This window comes from Momordica charantia (genome assembly GCF_013281855.1).
Source record: "Momordica charantia cultivar OHB3-1 chromosome 9 unlocalized genomic scaffold, Mcharantia_2.0 BLBB01000009.1, whole genome shotgun sequence".
Taxonomy (NCBI): Eukaryota; Viridiplantae; Streptophyta; class Magnoliopsida; order Cucurbitales; family Cucurbitaceae; genus Momordica; species Momordica charantia.
Genome location: NW_028275167.1, coordinates 31,761,392 through 31,784,006, shown reverse-complemented (window position 1 = coordinate 31,784,006; position 22,615 = coordinate 31,761,392). Strand labels below are relative to the sequence as shown.

General features: G+C 36.6%; 4 protein-coding genes across 5 annotated transcripts; 3 read left to right on the top strand and 1 right to left on the bottom strand.

The window, feature by feature from the left end:
* Window positions 1–4,398: 4,398 nt before the first annotated feature.
* On the top strand, window positions 4,399–6,135 carry LOC111019684 (Protein kinase superfamily protein). Its single transcript, XM_022296093.2, has one exon. The coding sequence runs from the start codon at window positions 4,868–4,870 to the stop codon at window positions 5,819–5,821; it is 954 nt and encodes a 317-aa protein (XP_022151785.1). The 5' UTR covers window positions 4,399–4,867; the 3' UTR covers window positions 5,822–6,135.
* Window positions 6,136–9,671: 3,536 nt separating this feature from the next.
* YY1 (zinc finger (C2H2 type) family protein) lies at window positions 9,672–13,900 on the top strand. The gene is made up of 6 exons (XM_022296285.2): window positions 9,672–9,991; window positions 10,488–10,546; window positions 11,138–11,337; window positions 11,770–11,859; window positions 12,800–12,943; window positions 13,183–13,900. Exons 1-6 carry the CDS (start codon window positions 9,732–9,734, stop codon window positions 13,708–13,710), a joined length of 1,281 nt encoding a protein of 426 aa, XP_022151977.1. The 5' UTR covers window positions 9,672–9,731; the 3' UTR covers window positions 13,711–13,900.
* Window positions 13,901–14,678: 778 nt separating this feature from the next.
* On the top strand, window positions 14,679–18,172 carry LOC111019710 (ubiquitin family protein). The gene is made up of 7 exons (XM_022296126.2): window positions 14,679–15,017; window positions 15,405–15,549; window positions 16,045–16,159; window positions 16,271–16,334; window positions 17,036–17,201; window positions 17,424–17,708; window positions 17,931–18,172. Exons 1-6 carry the CDS (start codon window positions 14,755–14,757, stop codon window positions 17,667–17,669), a joined length of 999 nt encoding a protein of 332 aa, XP_022151818.1. The 5' UTR covers window positions 14,679–14,754; the 3' UTR covers window positions 17,670–17,708; window positions 17,931–18,172.
* A 47-nt stretch (window positions 18,173–18,219) lies between these two features.
* Window positions 18,220–22,362, bottom strand: LOC111019709 (uncharacterized protein At4g06598). 2 transcript variants are annotated; one of them, XM_022296125.2, is made up of 6 exons: window positions 22,115–22,362; window positions 21,717–21,860; window positions 21,325–21,628; window positions 20,126–20,864; window positions 19,149–19,351; window positions 18,220–18,968 (listed from the first exon to the last, which is right to left on the bottom strand). In XM_022296125.2, exons 4-6 carry the CDS (start codon window positions 20,842–20,844, stop codon window positions 18,775–18,777), a joined length of 1,116 nt encoding a protein of 371 aa, XP_022151817.1. In that variant the 5' UTR covers window positions 20,845–20,864; window positions 21,325–21,628; window positions 21,717–21,860; window positions 22,115–22,362; the 3' UTR covers window positions 18,220–18,774. The 2 variants fall into 2 exon arrangements, with proteins under 2 accessions (XP_022151817.1, XP_022151815.1); XM_022296123.2 differs by lacking the exons at window positions 21,325–21,628; window positions 21,717–21,860.
* Window positions 22,363–22,615: the final 253 nt, after the last annotated feature.

Below are 22,615 nucleotides of genomic sequence, written 5' to 3'. Positions count from 1 at the left end.
ACGCCAAGCCAGCTAAAGCAATCAGATCAACCCCCAGCAACAACAACCAACCCCCCCCCCCCCCCCCCCCCCCCCCCCCCCCCTTCCTTTTGATACCTCCACCCTCCCATTCCCGGCCAATCCTTCCCAAAAAAGCTCTGGGAGCGCTTTCCACATTATGACTTTCATTTTCCTTTTAAATAAATGGAGCATTATTATTATTTTTTCTTTTCATTAAATAATATATCGCCTGCTTCCCAACTATGCCCTTACTTAATTAATACTCCGTTTTCTCAATATTTTTTTTAGCGTATTAAAAAATATGTATATACCACATGAAAATCATGGACTTATCCACCACATTCTCTGTCGCATTCGCTGATCTTCATCCAAAGTCCTCCAATTTTTTGTTTAACTAAAATTTATTGCTTATTATTATAATACGAATGCGTGGAAATATTCTTCCTTTTTCCAATAAATAGGGAAAATTATACAAATTTTGAATTGAGGGAAATAGAAGATAAACTTTCCCCGCCGATAAAAAATTATTTTCTGAATAGTCCAAATATATCTGGGGTATCGTAATGCGTTGTTGCTGGAGAATTTATATATTTCAAATACTGGATGCTATTAAATTTATTTGAAACATATCGGCTACAGCAAAAACGAATCCGATATAAAAGGTAGGTGGAAACTTGGAAGGGCTTATAGAAAATTAGAGGAGAAAAGAAGGGTATATAGATAGAAAGTGGAAATAATAAAATAGGCGGTGTATTATTTGAGAGCAGAGCAGCGTAGGATTTGGCCAAGCCCAAGGACAGTCCCAGTCCCAGGCTCCAGCACTGAAAATTACTGTTCATTTATCACACCCTTTTATGTTTTGTTATGTCACATTTCGTCTGTATACTTTTACGTTTCTATTCATTTTATTCAACTTTTCGTTTCTTTTTTTTTGTCCTTTTATACTTTTGTTTAACTTAACTTAACCAGATTATATTTGAGTAGACCATGTTTTGGACTATTTTTACAAGTATAATTTGGGTATGTTACTGGTGAAGTTAATTAGGTTAATTCTTTCTCCACCAGCTGTTAGATATTGCAAATAAATTAACATATTTTAACGGTTGACTTTGGCTTTTTTGTAACTTAGACTTGGATTATTGAAGTTTGTATGGTTTGTTAATGAGTTGGGTGATGATTCTATAAATTTACATAGTAGCATGTAAGTTGTAAGTAGAATAGTAGAGTGGAAAAAGAAGGGGTAAAAGTTAGGTTGTTGAAGTTAGAAACGATGGTGGTCCAAGTTCCAAGTGGAGTCCATAGGAAATAAAAAGGGAAAGGGAAAGGGAAGAGAGAGAGTGAGAAGGGTGTCAGAGGCTGTGGGGCTGCAAGAATTGGAGTGGGGAGTAATTAATTGTTATGTCTGTACTCTCTACTACTCACTCACTCTTGTCAAACCAAAACACACACAATACTAGACACTAGGCCCGTATACACTCTATTTGTAATAATAATAATAATAATATATATTAAAGTATTAGGAAGCAGATGCAGATCCCATCAATGATATCCTCATTTCTTTCTGTTCCCACTCTCTTTCCCCTTTTCACCCCCTCTTTCTTTTCTTTTTCCCTCCAATTATTCACTTCCCCCTTTTCCCACTCCATCCCTCCTAAATTACCTTTTTCCTTTTACTTTTTCATCTTACAAATTTACAACACTACTACTTTTCTTTTCCTATTTCAAACATATACAATCGCCTTTTATCACTTGGAGTATACTTTATATTATTTTAGTAATTTCACTTTATTTTATATTATAGGTTTAATTTTAATCTATGATGACAAAACGAACATTGCTCAACGATAATTGACGCATATCTCAAGTTAAAGGTATCCTTATTTGTAAAGAAATTGTAGTGAGTAGCAAAGTGCTTTGCTATTTTACTAAATATTTTTACCATATTTGTAATTATCCCTTAATTTTATTTAAAAAAATGACAACAGAGTCCCCGTCCCTGGCTGTAAAGTATGATATGAATTGATTGGAGTGTATGGCCTAATTGGAGTAAAGTTTGATGCGTCCCCATCGCTCCCACCCATTACCAATTTTATATTTCCTTCAATGCATTCCCACCTAACCCCTTAATATTTACCATTTCCAACTCTTTTACACCCCATTCCTTTTTTATATTTAACCCCCCCTCTTTAACATCTAATTCCCTTTTTCCCAACCTTTTTTTTTTTTTTTTTTTGTTGGTATCCTCAAAATATCCTTCTTCATTGATTACGTACGTCTACTCATATAATTGCTTTCTATCATGGGCAATATATTTGAAAATTTATGTGTCTACATGTTTGTCATGTATTGGTATCTTGGACTTCCTTTTCCACGTCATACTTATTAGGCTAGATGTCCATCTCTAAAAGGCAAGATGCGTTTAAGAGGCCTCACACGAGTCCGGTGTTCCCCTCAAGCTATTAATTATAATCTATTCCAAGAGCAATAATCTTATCATGATTTTATTAATTAAGGTGAATCAACTGATTAATTTCGAGAATCTCTCACATTGGCTTTGGAAAATCAAGAGATACCACGCGTCTCTAAACAACAAAGTACTACTTCTCATTATTTAGAAATTGTAGTGATGCATATGATATATCAATAATTTATCCTCCACTCCATTTAGACTCAGTGTCCCTCCAGCTAAATTAATTCTCCTAAGAATGGTAATCCTTGTGTCAGATAGACCATGACTTAATATTGGAAGCAAATTATTAAATTAAAAACTCTTTCACCTACCCGTTGGTGGATCATAAGAGACACCACATGTCTTGAGTTAAAAATTATAGTTATGGTAGAGCGGTTGATTGATGTTCCATGAATTTCAAACTTGACATGTGTCATGCTAGAGGCAGCACTATTGTTCAGATGTATGTATCTAACTCCAAACTGTAAGCTAAGCGATCAAACTTAGTTCGGCCAGCCGCACTTTCCACACTTTGGACGAAAACCGCTCAACTATACCATTAACCACTAAGGGATTCTGTGCCGATGATCTAGTTGTGAAATTACGTGTGTGACCTCCGAGTGGTTGGGACCGACTCCTCTTCCATATAAATACCAACGGAAACACGAGTTCAGATACGTCAAGTTTAATTACGAAATTCAAATTCGATAGGACTAAAATCTGACTTGAACATTGGAGTGCTCAACTTTAGTTTTGCAGTCTTCTCTTAATCTTTGATCTAGTTCATAAGGAAACTTCGTGTAGAAATAGTAATAATTTGTTATCCTCCATTTGAAATTGAGGATTTGAAGTTGCTACTGAGGTATACATTTTATTTACCCGATTGATTATAAAAATGTTTTGATATAGGAGAGAAAACGTATTACAAACTCAATCCACCAATTTTGTAAAATGGCAAAAGAGAAGAAGAAAATAAAAAATCTTAAAGTTCACCAAAAAGATGCTATGACGATAGAGACGCGTGTAAAAATAAAATTCTCATTTACTCATCTACAACCTGAGGTTGAATATATATGTTGTTCCTAAATCATTATTGTTAATTGCCTATCAATATCAATTTGCTTCTCAAAAAAGAAAACTTCAATTCTACTTTGATTGGATCTCAATTTCACCCCTGCATTTTTCAAAACTTTAGTTTTATTTTACTACATTTATCCCGGTGTATTTATTTTACTTAAATAAGTGAGGTTTGAATTGCGGGGCCCGGCGTGGAACGCAGAGGGAGTCATAATATGCATAGAGATACGTCAGGGTGCAGTGCGGTTGAAAGGTGGGAGGTGGGGAGGGGGGACCCTGAAACAAATGAAATGATTGCGGATGGCAACGCACGTGCCATCTCACGTGACTTTATCATTTCAATTCCCCCATGTTCCACTCCAATCAAATCAAATCAAAATTATTTACAGCTGAATCTGAAAAACTCCGAAGCAGCCGCCTCTGATTGCGGCTGACCTAATGATGGACCTCCGTTTGGGCCTGAGCCCAAATCCCCTCCACTAACCCAATCTAATACGGTTGGCCTGCCTGCCAACCCAAAGCATTCAAAATTCCACACATTACTTACAATTATTTATCAAACCCCAATAATTGCATTGGAAAATTTAAAAAGTAAACAAAAAATATGAATAATATAAAGCCCCATTTATTGACTCTGTCATACATTATACAACTAGGTTTTAATTTATAACAAAAAATCAAATTCAACGGTCAATCCATCTAAATGGAAAAGTCCATTCCAACTCCGCCAGCCCGTGGATCGTATTGGTGATGCTTTTGCGCTGCCACTGCAAGGCCAATGTAATCCTCTTTTTCTATTTAATGAAAAATCCTTCTCTCTGTTATTTATTAATTATTTATAAATATATAAAATAAAAAAACGGATTCGGAAATTCCCATCTTCCTCAGCTTCCCTTTTGTCCATTTTTATATTATGTCAACGCAAGGGCTGGGCTGCTGATTTGTTTTATAAAACACAGGGCAAAGAGTGGAGATTGCGAAGGGGAAATGGAAGTGGAAGCGTAAGTGGAGGCTCCAATAAAGCGACGCTAATGGGCCGTGGCTCCCTCGTTTGCCCCGTCACCTCATTGCATTTACCAATTACCAATTACCATCAACCTCCTTTTATTTTTATAAAGCTTTTTCTCAGAATCTTTTTTCCTTTCTCCAATAATTTCCCACTTTCTCTGTTAGATATATTTTTTTCTTGCCAAGCCAAAAGCTGCTCCTGCTGCTTTGTTAATTATTATCTAATCTCCTTCCACGTTCCTCACACTTACAGCGTACAACTTACTCTCCAAATTAAGCAGGCGCTGCTGCCGCTGTTTTCACTTGATCGAAAATCATTCGATTGGGAGTACGATGGAGTTATTTGAGTACCAGCAGCTTTTATACGCCACAGATGGGTTCTCTCCTGCCAGGCTCATAGGCAAAGGATCGCATGGATGGGTTTACAAAGCAATACTGGAGGATGATACGGTGGTGGCCGTGAAGAAGCCATTGGAGAGCAACTCCAAGAAGCTGGAGAACGAAGCGCGAGTGTTGTGTGGTCTAGGCCACAACCCGCTGGTGGTTAACTTTCTTGGAACCAGCGTTGAGAAGAAGAGGCGGCTTCAGCTTCTTGTTATGGAGTTCATGCCCAACGGGAGCCTTCACGATTTGGTTGCGGCGCCCAATTCCGTGACTTGGCCCAAACGCCTCCAAATCATCACGCAGATTGCGCGTGCCGTCCAATTCCTTCACGAGGACCTGGTCATCCACCGAGACATCAAGCCCCAAAACATCCTCTTCGATTCCCATTGGAATCCCAAATTGGCGGATTTCGGGCTCGCCGTCACCGGCTCCGGCTCCGGTCAGCCCGCCGGAACTATTGGGTATTTGGACCCTTGCTACTGCACCCCCGGCAGAGTGAGCACGAAAAGCGACGTTTTCAGTTTCGGGGTGGTTTTGTTGGAGGTTATGAGCGGTAGAAAGGCGATGGACGTGTCGAGATCGCCAGCCTCGATCGTGGAGTGGGCAAGGCCATTGATAGAAGAGCAAAATTACGGACGAATTTACGACAGGAGAGTGGCGGTGCCGAAATATCTGGAGGGGGCGACGAGAAAGGTGTTGGATATGGCGGGTCGATGCGTGTGTGGGGAGCAAGGGAGGCGGCCTTCGATGGGGGAGATTGTGGAGGCCATGGAAATGAGCAGTGCTCTGTGTTGCATTGAACGAGTGAAGCTGTTTCCAGCTTGGTCAAGTCTGGTGGTGGTGAAGCTGATGAGAAGGCGGCGCCGGAAACAGGGCAAGAAACGGCCCTTCAACGTCAACTAGTACTCTGTTCTGTTGACGGTTATTGTGAATTTGAGAAGTGAGATTGGGTCAAATCTCAAATGTGGTGTCGCGGTCAGTGTACAGTGATATAGACAAAGAAGAGCAGTCCAATTCCAAGTTCCAAGCGACTAAACACAAACACAAAGCTCCCAGGATTAGGTATTACTTATTAGGTGGGCCTCCGCATAGGGTTTATGTGCTTGATTATTTCAGTTTTTTCCCGTCAACATCCAATCGAGAATTGATGTTTTAATAATTGAATTATGTGTTTTCGTAGCCGTTAAAATTGCGGAGTAGATGAAATTTGGTACCAAGTATGAGCCCAGCACCTCTCTCCATTATCAACCTCACACACACACACTACTTCAAATGCGCTCCTTAATGTCTTCCAATGCATCAACCACTTTCTATTAATTATTTGCATCTCACTTCACAAAACCCAATAATTCTCTCCTCTCAATAACATAAAATGTGCAATCAAGGTGCTTTATTATGCCTCCCTTTCAAATCCAAACCGTCTTTGCCTGGAATTTATACATAAAATAGTTAACAACTCTTTTATTTTAAACTTGGTTTTCATGCACCTTATTGTAGTGATTCATAGTAGCTTTCCAAAATAAAAATAAAGAGCTACTTGCACACTAATGTGGTTTATGCTAAAAAAAATTTCAGAACTTAGTAATTTAAAGTATTCAATTTTACAAAATTTTGATGCAGTAAACAATATACTTGTATTTGTATGTATAAGAGAGAAAACGAACCATGCTAATTTCTAGATTATTGGTGGGATTATGCTTGCCATTGACAGCACACCACTTGCACATTGTCCGCAACTTAATTGTGACTTGCTAGCATGTCATCTTAAGTGAGTTGCATTTGTATGTGTAAATGATCGCGATTATGTTATTAGATAGGTCTATGTTGTATCTAAAATTATATGATATGTAGGTGTAAATACAACAATACACTACTAATCACGATGTCTTACATGCTAAAAAGCATGATGTGATCTCATTTAAATTAGTGTTCAGATATGCTACAACTCATTGAGACAAGATGGCTTATTATGTGTCTCATTTTTTGACATATTGGTCCTACTTGGATTGGTGGGGTATCCTCTCCTATTTAATTTGGTTGGGCTATAACCCACTTAAGTCGGGACAACTTATAGTATCACTTAGTTAGTCAAACTATGACTACCCTTAATGACAATGGTCTTATTTTGTTCGATTACAACCCACCTAAACAATTAATGGTCTTACCTCGTCAAATTAGTAATTCAATTAAGTTGGGATCCACTATCAAATTCTGTGGTCTAATACCAAGTGCCTAAAGACATACTATCATATGTGCTTGCATGTTCTAGCTAGTGACATAATTGTGTGGGGTTTGGTGTGGATTACTTTAATAAAAGAAAACAATATGGTTAGGTAAATCTATTATAAACGTTATTAAAATATATATCATAAAGAAAATATATTTTATTAATTTAAGCAATTTGACACACCCACAATTATTATTTCTTCAATGCAATAAAAAAATTTGATATATATAGTTTGAGTTATAAAATATGATATACATCAATATGAAGACTGCATTTTAATTTTACCTGCATCAATTATTATTTTCAATATCTGAGAAAAAAAATACCAAACATTTTATTTTCGAAAACAAATAAGTGTTCGCCTGAAAAACGGAAAAGATATAGTTGTTGGAAAAAGATTAAGACAAAAAAAAAACTAATAAATAAAGATAAAATTTAAATGCTTATTAAAAACTATTTATCATCTCCATATAATTAAAAAAATTTACAATTAAAAAAGAAGTGCATAACAATTGAGGGAAAAAATTAGAATAAATATTTGTTAATTTTTAACGATGGACGCAGGAAGAAGATACAGCCACGGCAACTCGCGTTAGAAAGTTAGAAGGACTATGTCAACCTTTACATGTTTGACTAATTCGGAAAAGAATGGAAAATTGGGCTGAATAGCATTTTTGAAAAAGTCATTCCCTCGTTTTTATGTTTTTGTAAATATTTGCTGACATCACCTCCATTCCATTCCAAATTACTGCTATATCCTTCCACTAACATACTTACAACTTTTATTTCTCTTTTTTTTTTCCATTTGAATCTCATATTCTCTCCCATTCTCACTCTTCTCATTCTTCATCTTCCTCTCTCTGTGTTTTTCATTTTCCCCTCTCTGTGTTCTTCTCTCTTTTCAAATTTTTTAGATTTTTTTGAATTTCAAATTTCTCTTTTTTTTTCTTCAAAACATTTTGAATTTTATGGATTTCAAACTTTATCTTTCTTCAAATTTTAATTTTAAAATTAAAATGAACAAATTTTTTTAGATTTTTCTCTACCTCTGTTTCGTATTTAAAAAAAAAAATTTGAGTATTCTTTGACCAATGAAGTATACATTCGCGGAGAGAAAAGAGAGAACCAAAAAACGAGAAGAGAGAGGGAGAAAAACGAGAGCGAGAGAGAGCGAAAAAGAGATCGAGGGGAGGAGAGAGAGCGAGAGAGAGATGGAGAAACAAAATTTAATGAATTTTCAAAATTGAAATGATGAATCTTTTTTTAATTTGAGAAAATATCACCAAATCAATAAAAATTCTCTCGTATCTTAATATTTTAATAATATAATTCACGCCAATTTTTTAAAAGAAGAAAAAATCCACATAAATCTAACTTAAATGCTCTGATATTAAAAAAAGAAAAAAAATTGAAAAAAACAGAAAGGGGGAATTAAAAAAAAGAGCGAGAGAGAGCGAGAGAGGAGAGAGAGAGGAATTTTCTTTGATTTTTTTTTTTTGAATACCCCGTTTCTGTTTTCTTTCTTTGATTTTATTTATTTATTTTTTTAATCCTCTATTTCTGTTTTTTCTTTTTTTTTCAGTATTTTTCCTTTTTTTTAATACCAATATGGAGCTGATTTAGGTTGATTTTTTTCCTTTTTTTGAGAAGATTTGCGTGAACTTTATTATTGGAATATTAAGATGTGAGAAAATTTTTGTTGATGTGGTAATTGAATTTTAAAGTTTCAAAACTGAAATCTTTTTAATTTGACAATCAATTACCAATTCAACAAATTAACAAAAATCCTCAGCTTAAAATTACGGAAATCTTTTAAAAAATGAAAAAATAAATCCACGTAAATCAACTTAAATGCTACGTATAAATATTTAAAAAAGAAATGAAACTATTTAGAAATATTTTGTAAAATTAAAAAAGTTTGGAAATATAATTTTGCAAATACTTTTAAATTTGCAAAAAAAAAAAAACTGCAATCCCATGCTAGAGAGGACGAGAGAGAAAAGAGAGAGAGCGATTTTTTTTAACTCGCTTCTCTCTTTTTTCTTTCCTTCTCTTCCTTTCTCTTCTCTCTCTTCTCTCTCTTCTCTCTCTTCCTTTCTCTTCTCTCTCTTTTTTTCCTTCTTTGATTTTCTCGAATATTCTTTTTCTTTTTCCTTAACAAAGAGAAAGTTTGAAATCCATAAATTCTAAAAGGGAAAGTATCATAAAAATCTAAAAAATTTGAAAAGAGAGAAGAAGAGAGAAGGGGGAAGAACCACCGAGAGAGATGGGGAGGAAGGAGAGAAAAAATATGAGATTCAAATAGAAAAAATAGGAGGAAAGTAATATGTAAATGGAGGGGTAGGACAGTAATTTAGAATGGATGGTCAAATCAGCAAATATTTAAAAACATAAAAATGAAGAGATGAACCAACATTTTATAATAGGCCTTCCAAAAAGACTATTTAACCCGAAATCCCAAAAGAAAAAGTAATAATAACATAAAGGAGAAGACATGGAGGAAAGGAAATAAAAACCGGACCGAGCGGCTCGGGAGGGGAAAATGAAGCGGTTCTTTGCAGACTAAACCAAAACCAGTAAACCGACATGAGCACGGAACCTGAAAGCTTCCGTGTCTCTCCTCTCCCCCATCCCGTGCCCTCTCCATCCCTTCCCTTCTGCTTGTCATCGATTTCGATTGAATTTAGTCTTTCGAGCTTTTTGTCGATTGGATTGAGTTTCTCTATCTCTACAATAGCTTGGAGGAGAGAGGACAGGGACATGGAGACTCACTTTAATCACAATCTATTTGACAGGCGACCCATTCTGAAGAACAAGACTCCTGCTGTCAAATGGATCAAAGAATGGTAATCTCATTCTTCAGTTTCTATTTTCCCGCCACATAATACTAATTTTTCACTTCACCGTCCATGCAACTCTTTCCCCGCTTAGGGCTTAATTCAGGAGCTATAACTGTCTGATTTCCAATAATTTTCGATAATAGAAGCTCAAATAAGTGGTTTTTAGAAGGGGGAGGTTCAGAGACACTTGCAGCTCCTTCACGGCCTAGGTTGAAATCATGTGATTTAATTGTTTTCGTTAGTAGTAGCATTGAGAGTGGAAAATACAATCAAATAGAAGTTTTTTTTAGAAGAAATCAAGAAAAGACACTCAATTAGGAAAGAACCAAAATTTTGTATCGTACCCATGCCTTGCTGGAAAATACGCCCAAATAAATATTGTTTGGTAGTAACAAAGAAAATACAGACAAATAGAAAAGAACTGAAATACCGTATTGTATCCATGCCTTGCGTTTAGGTTGTAAGTTCCTTCTTAATCATGGTAGTTGCTTTTTTTCTTTAGGGTCCCTCAAGATGTTGTTGCAACTGGAGGAAAGTGCTTTCTTTTGAAATGGGTTACAGGTACAATTTAATTCATTACTACACTGTTGAATTAATGTTGTGTAGAATGTGAGCTTTAAGGGTTCACCATAGCAGTTAAAAGTCTTTTGACATTCATTCTATGTTCGTGCTACTCTGTAACTTTTGGAGCTCCGTATTCTGGTTATTAGATTCTTAATTTTCAGATCACCAATTGTCCGTCTGTAGGAATTTCATGGTTTGGTGGATGTCTTTCTAAAAGTTGACCTTTGCTTTAGAATGTTTAATGTCTGCTTATAGTTACCAAGCCTTAAAACCTTTCATAAACAACTAGAAAGCTGTTGAATATTTTTGTTGTTTGAATGGATATAGTACCTTTATAAATTTTGGATGTTCATGTGGTACTTCTAATGACTGATTTAATTTTTTTATTTTTTATTATTATTTTTTAATGATACTGGAATCCGAGAAGTGGTTTTCCCCCTCCCCCTTTCATCTAGCTACCTGTACTCCCTACATGGAGTAAATAAAATAAATTCTCTAATATTACTTGAATTAGGTCCCCATGCTTATGTCTTTTCTATTTTTGGTTTGTTTATATTTGCTCATAATTTTTTTTTGGTTCTTGCTCAGAGGATACCTTGAAGGCATTAAAGGAAAAGGCAAAACAGTCTGAGGCACCCGAACCTGAACCAGAACCAACCACTGAAGTGCTTTTCCTTTGTAGTTACGAGGGCTGTGGAAAAACATTTATTGATGCAGGTGCCTTGAGGAAGCATTCTCACATTCATGGGGAGAGACAATATGTTTGTCACTATGAAGGCTGTGGAAAGGTACTGTTCTCATCTCAACTTCTTTGCAAGCAATTTTTAACATCTCAGATATGTTAGAATTGAACTATGATTGATTTAAAATTCCATTGGAAATTCAATGTATGTATCTGGCATGGTATTCAACTTTGGTGTTATTATTGCAGAGTGACTAGCCATTTATCAGAAGTATATAAATTTTCACTCATCTTTTTCTTATCATATTTGGAAATGGTATTTTGATCTGTTTTTCACGATATAACTTTGTATGTTTGAGAATAATAAATAGGATTTTGTTGGGTTAACTCCCTTTGTACCAAGTGAGTGGAAGTGGGTGTACTCTTTCTTAATGTCATTTGACATCAATAAGGTGTCATTATTATTCATCAAAATTTTCTCTCACATGAATTTGTTCTGGTGTTACAAACTGAAAATAATATATTTTTTTTATTGCAGAAATTTTTGGATAGTTCGAAGTTGAAAAGACACTTTCTTATTCATACTGGTGAAAGAGATTTTGTGTGTCCTCATGAAGGCTGCGGTAAGGTGATTAATCAGTCCCCTGTGAAAAGTCTTTACAGATTTTGTTTGTTTTTCATTTATTTGAGTCCATCAATGAATTTGTTGCTCCTTTTTTAATAAAAACAAGCATTTCATTAAGATAGGGGAATAAAGGTACAAAAGATGGTTTATTTGGTTGAACGCTATCAAAGCCTTGATATGGCTGTATGGGAGCCATGGTTGGAATGAAATAACAGGATTTTTTTTTGGAGAAGCCTAAAGAGAAGGAACTTAACATATGTTGAATAATTAAAAATATATTTGTATTATTCAACCTATGTTAAGCTGTCTTGGAGTAGTTTTGAGAAGCTCCTTGGACTGGTGTCTTTTTACCCTTTCTTGTTCTATTTATACAAATTCTTTTTCGCATGAAAAAAATGAGGGGCTTGATTAAACATCCAACCAAAACCAAGGAGATTATGAGAAGGCTTCCAAATTTGTCAACAACAATGAATTTGTTGCTTATGAGACATCCAACCAAAACAGTTTTTTTCTCCTTGAACGGCTTGTTATAGAGTGTGGCAGCTTGTGTAGCTGGTTGCAATTCTGATCTGACTCCAGAAAACTTGACCTACGTATTAATGACTTTTCTTTTGCCATTGCAAGTAAGAAATATGTCAACCATGCTCTTCAAAAAATCTTTGGTGCTGAAACGACAGTAGACTTGCTTGCTTACTGAATTGTATATATCATGTTTCTTGTTGTTAGTGTTTGGACTTATCTTAGAATGGCCAGACCAGGAACATTTATTCCTTCTATGCAACATTTATTAGTACCTAGTTTGTGCTTTGTGCACATTAGTATGTGCAGCACGAGAAAATCAGTTGAGCATGCAAGATAGTTTCTAACCTTGTCTGTGTAGCTTATTTCTTTACTCGTGAAGTGCAAACCTCTCCATACTCACCTTTTAGATGATTATCTTTAGGCATTTTCCCTTGATTTCAACTTGAGATCGCATATGAAAACGCATTCACAAGAAAACTATCATATCTGTCCATACCCTGATTGTGGAAAGAGATTTGCCCACGAGTACAAATTGAAGAACCACATTACGTCTCACCATGAAAAGGTAACAACTTGTTCAGGACATTGCTTTAGCTCTCATGTAGTTCCATTTTCATTCTTATATTTTTTCTTCACACTCTTCCAAGAAGAATAACTTGTATTCAATATCAGTTTATTGTTGGCTCTTAGGATTTGTTAAATGTTAGTAAGGTTTTCTCTTGTTTATGACAAGACCATCTTTTAAGTTGGGCAGCCATTCTAGGTAGACTCTTATTTTTACATTCAATTCTGTCATCTTTGTAGAATGTGCCGGCTGAAGTGGTGAAGTATACACCACCTTCTGAGAAGCAAATTAAGGTTTCTAAACCTTCTGGAGGAGCTTACGCATCTGCATCGTCAGATCGCCCATACGGTTGTCCATACGAAGGGTGTGAAAAGGCTTACATCCATGAATACAAGCTCAAACTCCATCTGAGAAGAGAGCATCCTGGACATCTGGTAGAAGACAATGGCAATGCTCCAAATAATGGGGAAAATGAGATAGATGCCAGTGATCAAGATGGGTATGGTGGAAAACGGGTAAATAAGAACCAGAAACAGAACAAGCCTAAACCAAACTTGAAGTTACCACCTTCAAAAATATCACAGCGAAAAGGCACAACCCCATCTCCTGCCCCTATAAGTGCAGTTAAAAAATCATGGCCAGTTAAAGAAGAAACATACGAGGAAGAAGATAGCGAAGAAACAGAGGAGGACCGTGATAACGTGGACGAGGGTTGGAGATATGCAGAAAATGAAGATGATGATGAGGAAACAGAGTACGAAGATTGAATCTTAGAAATGGGCGGCTTGTATGTAACTACTTTTGCCCGTTTAAAAAGTTCCGCTGTATCTGAAACTAGTAGTCTTTTTCTTCTTCATTTTCATGTTTTTTGCGTTTTTGTTCGCTCACATATCTGATAGTAGGAGGTGATAAAGTATTAAATCGATTCCAGATGGAAATTATGATTTATTTTGATTAGCATTGTGTGTGTGGAATGAAGCATGTCTGTGTTCGTTCCTCGAGAATACATTGATATAACCCATTCTTTTGAACTCTGATTGTTCATCAAGCACTAAAGATGTTTTTAAGAGTATATGTCTATTATCAATATCAAAATTAACTAATTCAGCTATGCTTAGGTTAGTTTTTACTAGAGATTTTCTGTATCAATGATTATGTGGGCAGATATTTGTTACCAAATGTCTTTAGTTTAGTCTATCCAAATGTTGTGATGCTAAAAAGCAAGTTTGATTTCAACTGATCAAAATATTTCTCCTCCTTGCTTCTCTCTTTGCTGTTTTCTATTGGAAGGTTAAATTAATTTTCTTCTAAAATCAGTTGCATTGCTAATCTTTTCCTTCCATACACGTTAATTACTCTAATGGAAAGTTGTAGGTAGATATGATTATTCACACACACACATATGTATATATTATATTGTCCTTTTTTGGGTAGGGTTTTTAGATTTAATGTTTAAATTTGTGTTTTTTAACCTCCAACCATGAGCCTCTGAGTTTGAAATTCCTCTCCACGTATTGTACTTGGGAAAAAAAAAGGTTATTTTTAGTATTTTTAATGCTACATTTAAGGATATGATTGGGTTTTTCCGATATTGTTATGGACCGCCCAACCCAACCAAAAGCAAAACATAGGTCTAAAAAGAGAAATTAAAATGAAAAGCAAAAGCATACGTATTGAATTACTTTTTTTAAGGAAAAAAAAAATATACACACACGTATTGTATTATAATTTATAATTTGGCTTCATTTTGATTTGGTTGAGACTGGGAGAGAGCGAGAAGAAGGTTGTGAGTTGGGAAGTGGAAGTCGACAATGGCTGCCGCTGCCGCTGCCTCAGCATCCAGTTCAGAGGAAGAGATAACATTGACGCTGAAGTGGAGCGGAAAGGAGTATACTGTGCGAGTTTGCGCAGATGACTCGGTGGGTGAGCTGAAGCGTCGAATCTGCGAGCTTACTAACGTCTTGCCCAAACGCCAAAAGCTTCTTTATCCCAAAGTTGGATCCAAGCTAGCCGATGATTCGCTTTTGCTTTCTCACCTTCCGCTCAAGTCTTCTCTCAAGATGACCATGATCGGGTTCCACCTTTTAACTCCCTCTCTAATATTATTATTTACTGCATAAATTTAGTTTCCCCTTATTTGGAAAAATAGGTCATCACTTCGATTCCTCCATTCAACAAATCAACAAATTGAGGCTCCACTGTGTTGCTTTAGAAATCGTTGTGAAAATGCTAAAATCTGAGTGTAACATTTGCCTTCTGAACGCTGAACTGCACTGAATTTATTTTGAAGGAGAATCCTTGTCCTGCTCTAAGCTTGGAGACGCTTTTTAGTTTGCGAAACAGAAACGGGAATATTATTTCTCTTTGTGTTATCCTGCAATTCCATGTTTTTCACTTGCATTTGCATATTCTTGTTTTAAAACTCACCAAGTGATTTGAATGTTACAACTCGGGTTACCAGAACTGTTGAAGATGATATTATCGTGGATCAACTGGACTCCCCTGAAATTATTGACGATTTTGAACTTGGGAAAGATGAAGTCATTGACATTAAGGATAAGGATGTCAATAAGCAGAAACTGAGGAGACGTATTGGTCAATGCAAGGTGAGTTGTTTCTTCTCTCTCTCTCTCAATGATGTTTAGGGACTTTAGTTTGTACTTCATGAATTTTAAAGTTCAAGTAGTTGGAAACTTATTAGGGGGCTATGGATCCTTCGTACTACAAGATGTGACTAGTTATAGAAGAATCTTGATTGTATGTCCTAAGAGGGAGTGCGTGTTTACAATGCTGACATTTTCATGTTTTACATCTTCGTCTCTGTGCAATTACTGAGTTTGTTTCTCCAGTGGTGCAGTTGTTGATTTCTCTTTTTCCTCCGTTTAGCAAGCGATGCATGTCAGGGATTTTGCGTTGATGGTTTATTTATGTGGGGGACAAGATTTAGTTGCATAGAACATAGTTTTGTACTTTGTACCAATCCCTTCGTTTGATTGCTCATACAATGATTTGATTTTGAGTTATTGGCATCTGAAAAATCTTATTGTAGTCATCTTGACTCATTGAGTACAAATGTTTCTCCCACATTTGTTGGATTGTAGATAGAACTTCGCAATCCATGCCGTGAAGGGAAGAAATTGCTTGTTCTGGATATTGATTATACGCTTTTTGATCATCGCTCTCCTGCAGAAAATCCTCTTCAACTCATGCGGCCTTGTATGTTCCATCTATAATTGGTTTTTTTCTTTGATTGGTCTGGTGTGTGTGTGTGTTCTATGTTTTCTTCTTAAATAAATAAATATGAAGTTATTAGTTTGTCAAGTGCAGATCTTCATGAATTTCTGACAGCTGCTTATGCTGAATATGACATCATGATATGGTCAGCAACCAGGTCAGTTTCCATATCCAGGTGTTACAAACTAGGTCATGCTGCTGCCTTTTCTTGCCCCATTTCTTTTTTTTTCCTACTCCTTTTTATAGTGGTATCCACTACCCCAACATAGTTGCAGACATCTTCAACCTATGGAAAAAGAGAAAAACGTAAACGAATTTTCAACTGAACGAATGATGTAGATTTAAAATTTCTTGGCAATGTAAATCAACTTAGAAACACCTTGATTGGAATATAAAGTTTCATGTCCACATCGCTTATACAGTTATACTAGAAGGAAGAAAGTGAATAATGTGAGGTTAGGAACTTTTGGGCTTTTATTATAATTCCATCAGTAAGGGATGCATGGGAGCGAGCAAGGAAGTTAGTTAGATGTCAGTGTATTGGTGAGGAATTGCGTCAGGATGAGGCAAGAAAAATCTCGTGTTTTCGACTGGAGCGGAACTCCAGCTGAGAGAGTTGCAAACTGTAAAAGTTTTGAGAATATTGTAATGGCTCCACAGACTTATACAATTGGTCCACTCTTCTTTTATGTTCTATCACACCCTTAACTCAAATAGTAGATATTCCAATGCAAACATGTGCATGTGTTATAATCTGGCTTGCTGTCAGTGTAATAGTTGTTGTCATCAATTTCTTGGAAGACTTTCGGATTTGCGAACCTCTTGTTCGTTTACCTTTTGTACCTTTTCCTTTGGCAGCCTTAAGTGGGTTGAATTAAAGATGGGACAGCTCGGTGTTCTCAACAATCCAAACTACAAAATCACTGCCCTTCTAGACCATTTAGCTATGATCACAGTTCAGTCAGATCATCGTGGGACCTTCGATTGCAAGCCACTAGGCTTGATCTGGGCACAGTTTCCTGAGGTATGCCAATGATTACAGTCTGACTGTTTCCAGGGAAATGGAATTCTTCTTTTTCTTTTGAATTGGTACTGTAAATTATTAAAAAAGAAACAACCATGTTGATTGTTGATAAAAGAAGAGTTATTTCTGATAAGAATAAAGGAACTTTTAAAATGCTTTGTGTTAGTGAGGCTGTATATCTGTCGAGGTTAATAAATTTTTGTTTTCATTGGAATTTTGCAGTTCTACAATTCGAGAAATACTATAATGTTTGATGATCTTCGGAGAAATTTTGTAATGAATCCACAAAATGGTCTGGTAATAAAGCCATTCAGGAAAGCTCATGCAAATCGTGATAGTGACCAGGAGCTTATGAAGCTGACGCAATACTTGCTTGCCATTGCGGAGCTTGACGACTTGAGTTCTCTTGATCATAATGATTGGGAACTATACACTGAGGATGCTCCAAAAAGACGGCGGCATGCATGAGTAGCAACATCTACTTCGTTATTTTATTGTCTATTTGAGGTAAAGCTCTTGTGACAATTTTAAGATTACGCAAGTGTCTGATTTTGAGTTCAGGTGGCAAGCCAGTTCAGTTTAAAAAGCTTAAGAAGCTTGAGGCCAATTTCAAAGATTCAGAAAACGGACTCCATAACTTTTAACCCTATACAAAGCCTGAGCTTGAGCTTAATCAGATTTCTTATTACCCTGTCGTATTCTCATGAAACTTCCTGTTTTCCTTTTCAGGGGTTCTTATAGAGATTTGGATCTGAAGGGGCTTTAACCAACGATTTCAATTCTCTAATGAGAACACCATCTACTTTTGGTGAACTTTTGTTCTGTGGTGGCATAATTTATAGATTGCTATGAATATTACCATGTACTAAATGACTGGGCGCATTTTTTATGTTTGCAAATATTTATTTCCTTTAGGGTATAGATAGCATGGAGTTATATAAAGGCAGTGCAACCATTGTTTTCTCTTTCCATATGACAATTGCACATCCAAAACTTATTAGCAACCATTGGAGAAGCGTTGAAGGTGAAATTTAATATCATTAAGTGATCAGAATAAAATTATGAAGCATTCTTCTGTATGGCCCCAATATAGCATGTAAATAAGCAAAGATATGAAGAGTATCTCCGTTCAAATGGCGTCAGTGGAGCTTGTACATCTGCCCACAATCATGTATGGCCACTGAAATTGTTAGATCCATCATGTCATGCCCACGACATCCAAACTTATGGATGCATTTGCATTTGATGGGAAAAGAAAAAAAAAATTGCTCCCCAACCCCAAAAGGAACGTTGGACTTATAAAATACAATACACCTATTAGAATTACGGTACATCGTCACAATAAACCATAGAAGACCATTCGTAGATAATATATATCACCTCCGGCAAAGTCACCCGCCCCAAAGAGAACATTTTGCAGTGCAGCAATGACAGCCAGGTGCTTTTCATTAACATCTACTATGGCCAACAAACAAATGGAGTGCTGACTGCTCACTGGCCTCTGGTTATCCTGCACGACAAATCCACAAACTGGGCAGTGGCCCCTCCGAACAACTTCAACTGATTTACAAATCTAGATGTGGACTTGCCCCGTCACGGACTCCGCACCCGCATGCCCGTCCTGTCTCAAAGACAGATTACCAAACTGTGTCTCAAGGTCTCTGCTCTTGCTGCGTTTAAGGCTGGAAGGTGGTAACTGCGGCTGCTGCTGTTTTTGATACAACACTCGTAGTCTTCCAATCTCCCTCTCCAGCACTTCATGCTCCACTATATATAATAACATCACATTGACGTCTTCTTAGAAAAGCAACTTATGGAAACTACATTTCTTTTTTGGAAATTCAGTTGGAAATGAGCAGAATTTTCATCTCAAACCAATTCAACATCATAAAAAGATGGTCATTGGAACCAACTGTTAAAAGTCAAGTTGAGAGTATGGAGGCTCACAGTATTTTATAAGCTGCTCCTGAGATAAACTTTCCAATCGTTGCTTGAGTGCTTTATTCTCCATGCTAAGAATTAAGTTTTGCTGACTGAGAAATTCGAGCTCGGCAGAAACTTCAGAGCCTTCTGCTTGTAAAGCTTGTACGTTCCTTTCTAGCTCTGCAATGTACTGAAGTTTCCGTACACGTGAACGTTGAGCAAATTGCCTGTATTCATAACATGTCAAGTTAAATCATAAGGTAGAATCCTCTCTGCAACAACTTTCACTTCAATTCTGCAACTTATATTTAGTTGTCACTACCACAGACATCCATTCAATTCAGTAAGTTTGATATTCAGATCCTCTCCAAATTCCTGTATGAGCACACGTCCCAAAATTGAGGGTGGGAAAGAGGGGTGCATTAACCTATCAAGAAAGTGCCACAGAAGAATACCTATGTAGAAAAATAACCAATTCTGCTCACAATTGGAGGAGATGCAGATAATGTAGGTCATAGTGCCCCGAAGTATAGCATAATACATCCAAATGCAGATATAAAAGCACAACAGATAAAAACTTAAATGATCCACATAATAAGACGAGGGATTGAATAGGAAAAAACGACATTGCATTTCCAAGCACCTAAGAACAATTTAACAATTGTGCAAGACTGATGCTTTTCTACAAGTTGAATTCTAATTATACCACCAAAAAAATAATAATAAATAAATAACCCTCCAATTCTAGTATTAGACTTCCTCAACACAGATCCTGAGGAAAGAAAAACATTAAACTAATTCCAGTGAAAAGCATACCACAAAACTCAAAAAGACTAGAGTAACAGGTTCCGACATGAACTAGCTAAAGATGGCACAGGACTAACAAATAGACTGGTAGTAACTGGGAGACACGGTTGCAAGCCAGAATTCAAAATTTTGTGCAGAGAGAGAGAACTACTTTTGATATAAAAAATGTAAATAATAAGTAATGCAAAACTTACTGTTTGGCTCTTTTATTATCTGTATCAGTCAGAACTGGCTTAACATTAGGACTTTCTATTCTCTGAGTTGGCTTCGGATCCTGCAGACCAGTTTCTGCTGAATCCTGCTTTTCAGTAGTCGTTGACGATAATCCATTTGCTTCCAGTGGTGTACTTAATGGCCTTGAACTTTCAAGAAGAATGCTACTCTTTGCAGATGGGTGAACACCTTGATTAGGAATCAATGTAGTTGGAGGCAATTCCCGTGTCCTGTTCTTTTGTTTGATCCAGCTTGCTTGCATATGAAATGAAGTTTGATGTGCATCTTTCCGGGGTTCGAAGTCTAGTGATGCCCAGGAAGGTAAAGATATATTTTTACATCTCGAGTCATCTTGAGTATACTTTGCATTGGAAACATTTACTGCATCTAGGTAGGCAAAGGAATCACTCGATGAACGTCGATGACCACCTCTTTGAACAGGTGTTTCAGGCTCATCGAGGAGATCATCAAGCCAAGAAGGTTGCTCCTCCATCAGAAGACTTCCAGATGATGTTCGATGGTGGTGCACATTTCCCTCTCTGGGATTCTGCACTGCTCTTGACCCAATAATTGGATTGGGGAAATAATCAGTAAAATTTGAAGAGGAACCACTAGGAAATGGACTTTTAGGAGGAAGTAGAGCATGCTTTCCAGAGTACATCAGATTTCTCATGTTTAACAATGCCTTAGAATTCTCCATGACCTTAACCACGCAAGTTTCTGCCAAAAAGCATTCAAACAAGTACAGTGAAGGAAGAAGCAAAACATCAACATTGTATGTTAAATATCAACTGTTGCACGTATCTCTTAATTAAATCAGCCAGACCCAGGATTTACAAGTGCAGAAAGAACCACAACAACCAAAGCCAATCATGAAAACAATACATCTTTCCTCAATCTAAAACAACATCATATGTAATTCTTCCAGCAAGAGCCACAATTTCAACAAAATTTAGCAATATGAGTATGTCATTTGAATTCTGGACGTAGGTGTAGAATGCCAACTGCTGTTGTTATCTAGACACGTTATCTTAAGGGGAAGAATTTTAAATCCTGACATAATGCGCTTTGTTTTATAAGTAGCCATGAATACAAAATCTATTATTATTTATGGAGAATTAAGCATGAACGTAAATCAAAATCAAAGAAGTTAACATCAAAGTCGCAACTGGCAACTCACAATCATCTTGAAAGTTACATGCATGCGCAGCAGGCATCACTCTTGTACCAAAGCAGAGAGTAAAAGGTACAAAGAAAGATCCGCAGGAAAGAGCAGCGAGGAAGGAGATAGATACTGCTCCTTCCCTCGAAATGAACCCCAAAAACTTATGAGCAAATTTTGCAGCGTTTCGCAGATCTCTTGAGGAGTTGATATTCATGCTAACATTACCCCGATCTACCACTATATTCCATAGTCATACACAGAATTTGGTGATAGGGAAATATAATCCACAGTTAGCAAGCTCGAATTATCGGATTCGATTCTGCATCATTTTACGACAGACAAGTTCAAGCTATTTATGAAAAATGAAATCTAAAAAGGAGAGAGAGATAAGATCCACAAATACATACATGCAGTCGGTACCGAGAACTCGTATTTTTTTCCTAAAAAACAACAGATGGAGAAGAAGGAGGGAACTTCGTGTATGCACGGGTTGAAGAAAAAAGAAGTTTAAAAAGAATACCAACGCCACAATTTCTCCTCCCGCATTGCATCTGCAATCATAGGGAGGGATGGAGAGAGAGAAGCAAAACAAATATAGTTTCTGAAAGGAGAACACAAGATATAAATGATTTCACGAAGCAAAATGCAGCCCGCTCCGGAGTCGGCTGAAGATTGTGGATAGCTAAATGTAAAAGGCAAACGCAAAACCATTGATATCCTTACATTCAGAAGAGAATCGTAAAATGTATGAACAGCTCCTGAAATGCAAAAAGATTAGGGAAGATTAAAGAAATAGAGTGCATACCACAATGCCGATTGGAAGACCGAGATCTTGTAAAATGCAATGGGAAGGGGAATCGAGTTGACGCAAAGTTAATTTCTGCGTACCGTCTCTCTCTTCCCCCGGCCTAGGGCATGCTTGCCCTCTCTCTCTCTCTCAGAGTTGTTCCAGTTTTGGGGTTGAATTATGAATTAGGTAGTAGATTATAAATGAAGGCAAACGCAAACGCAAACGCAAAGCCTAACATTAAACAAACACAAAATTATTTATTTGAATCTCTCAGTTGCTGGCTGCCTTAGCTGTCATTTGCTCAACACCATTCATATATGATATGGCATATGACTTTTACACCCCTCTCTCTTTTTCTTTTTTTTTTTAGACAATTCCCAAAGTCCAAGTGGACAAACAACATACAAACAAAAGCAAAAACAAAAGTTTTACATTACATATAATTCATGGGACTCACTAAAAATTTTAATTTAATGTCATTCTTTTTTTTGTCAATAAGGATTCAGGAGGCAGCGA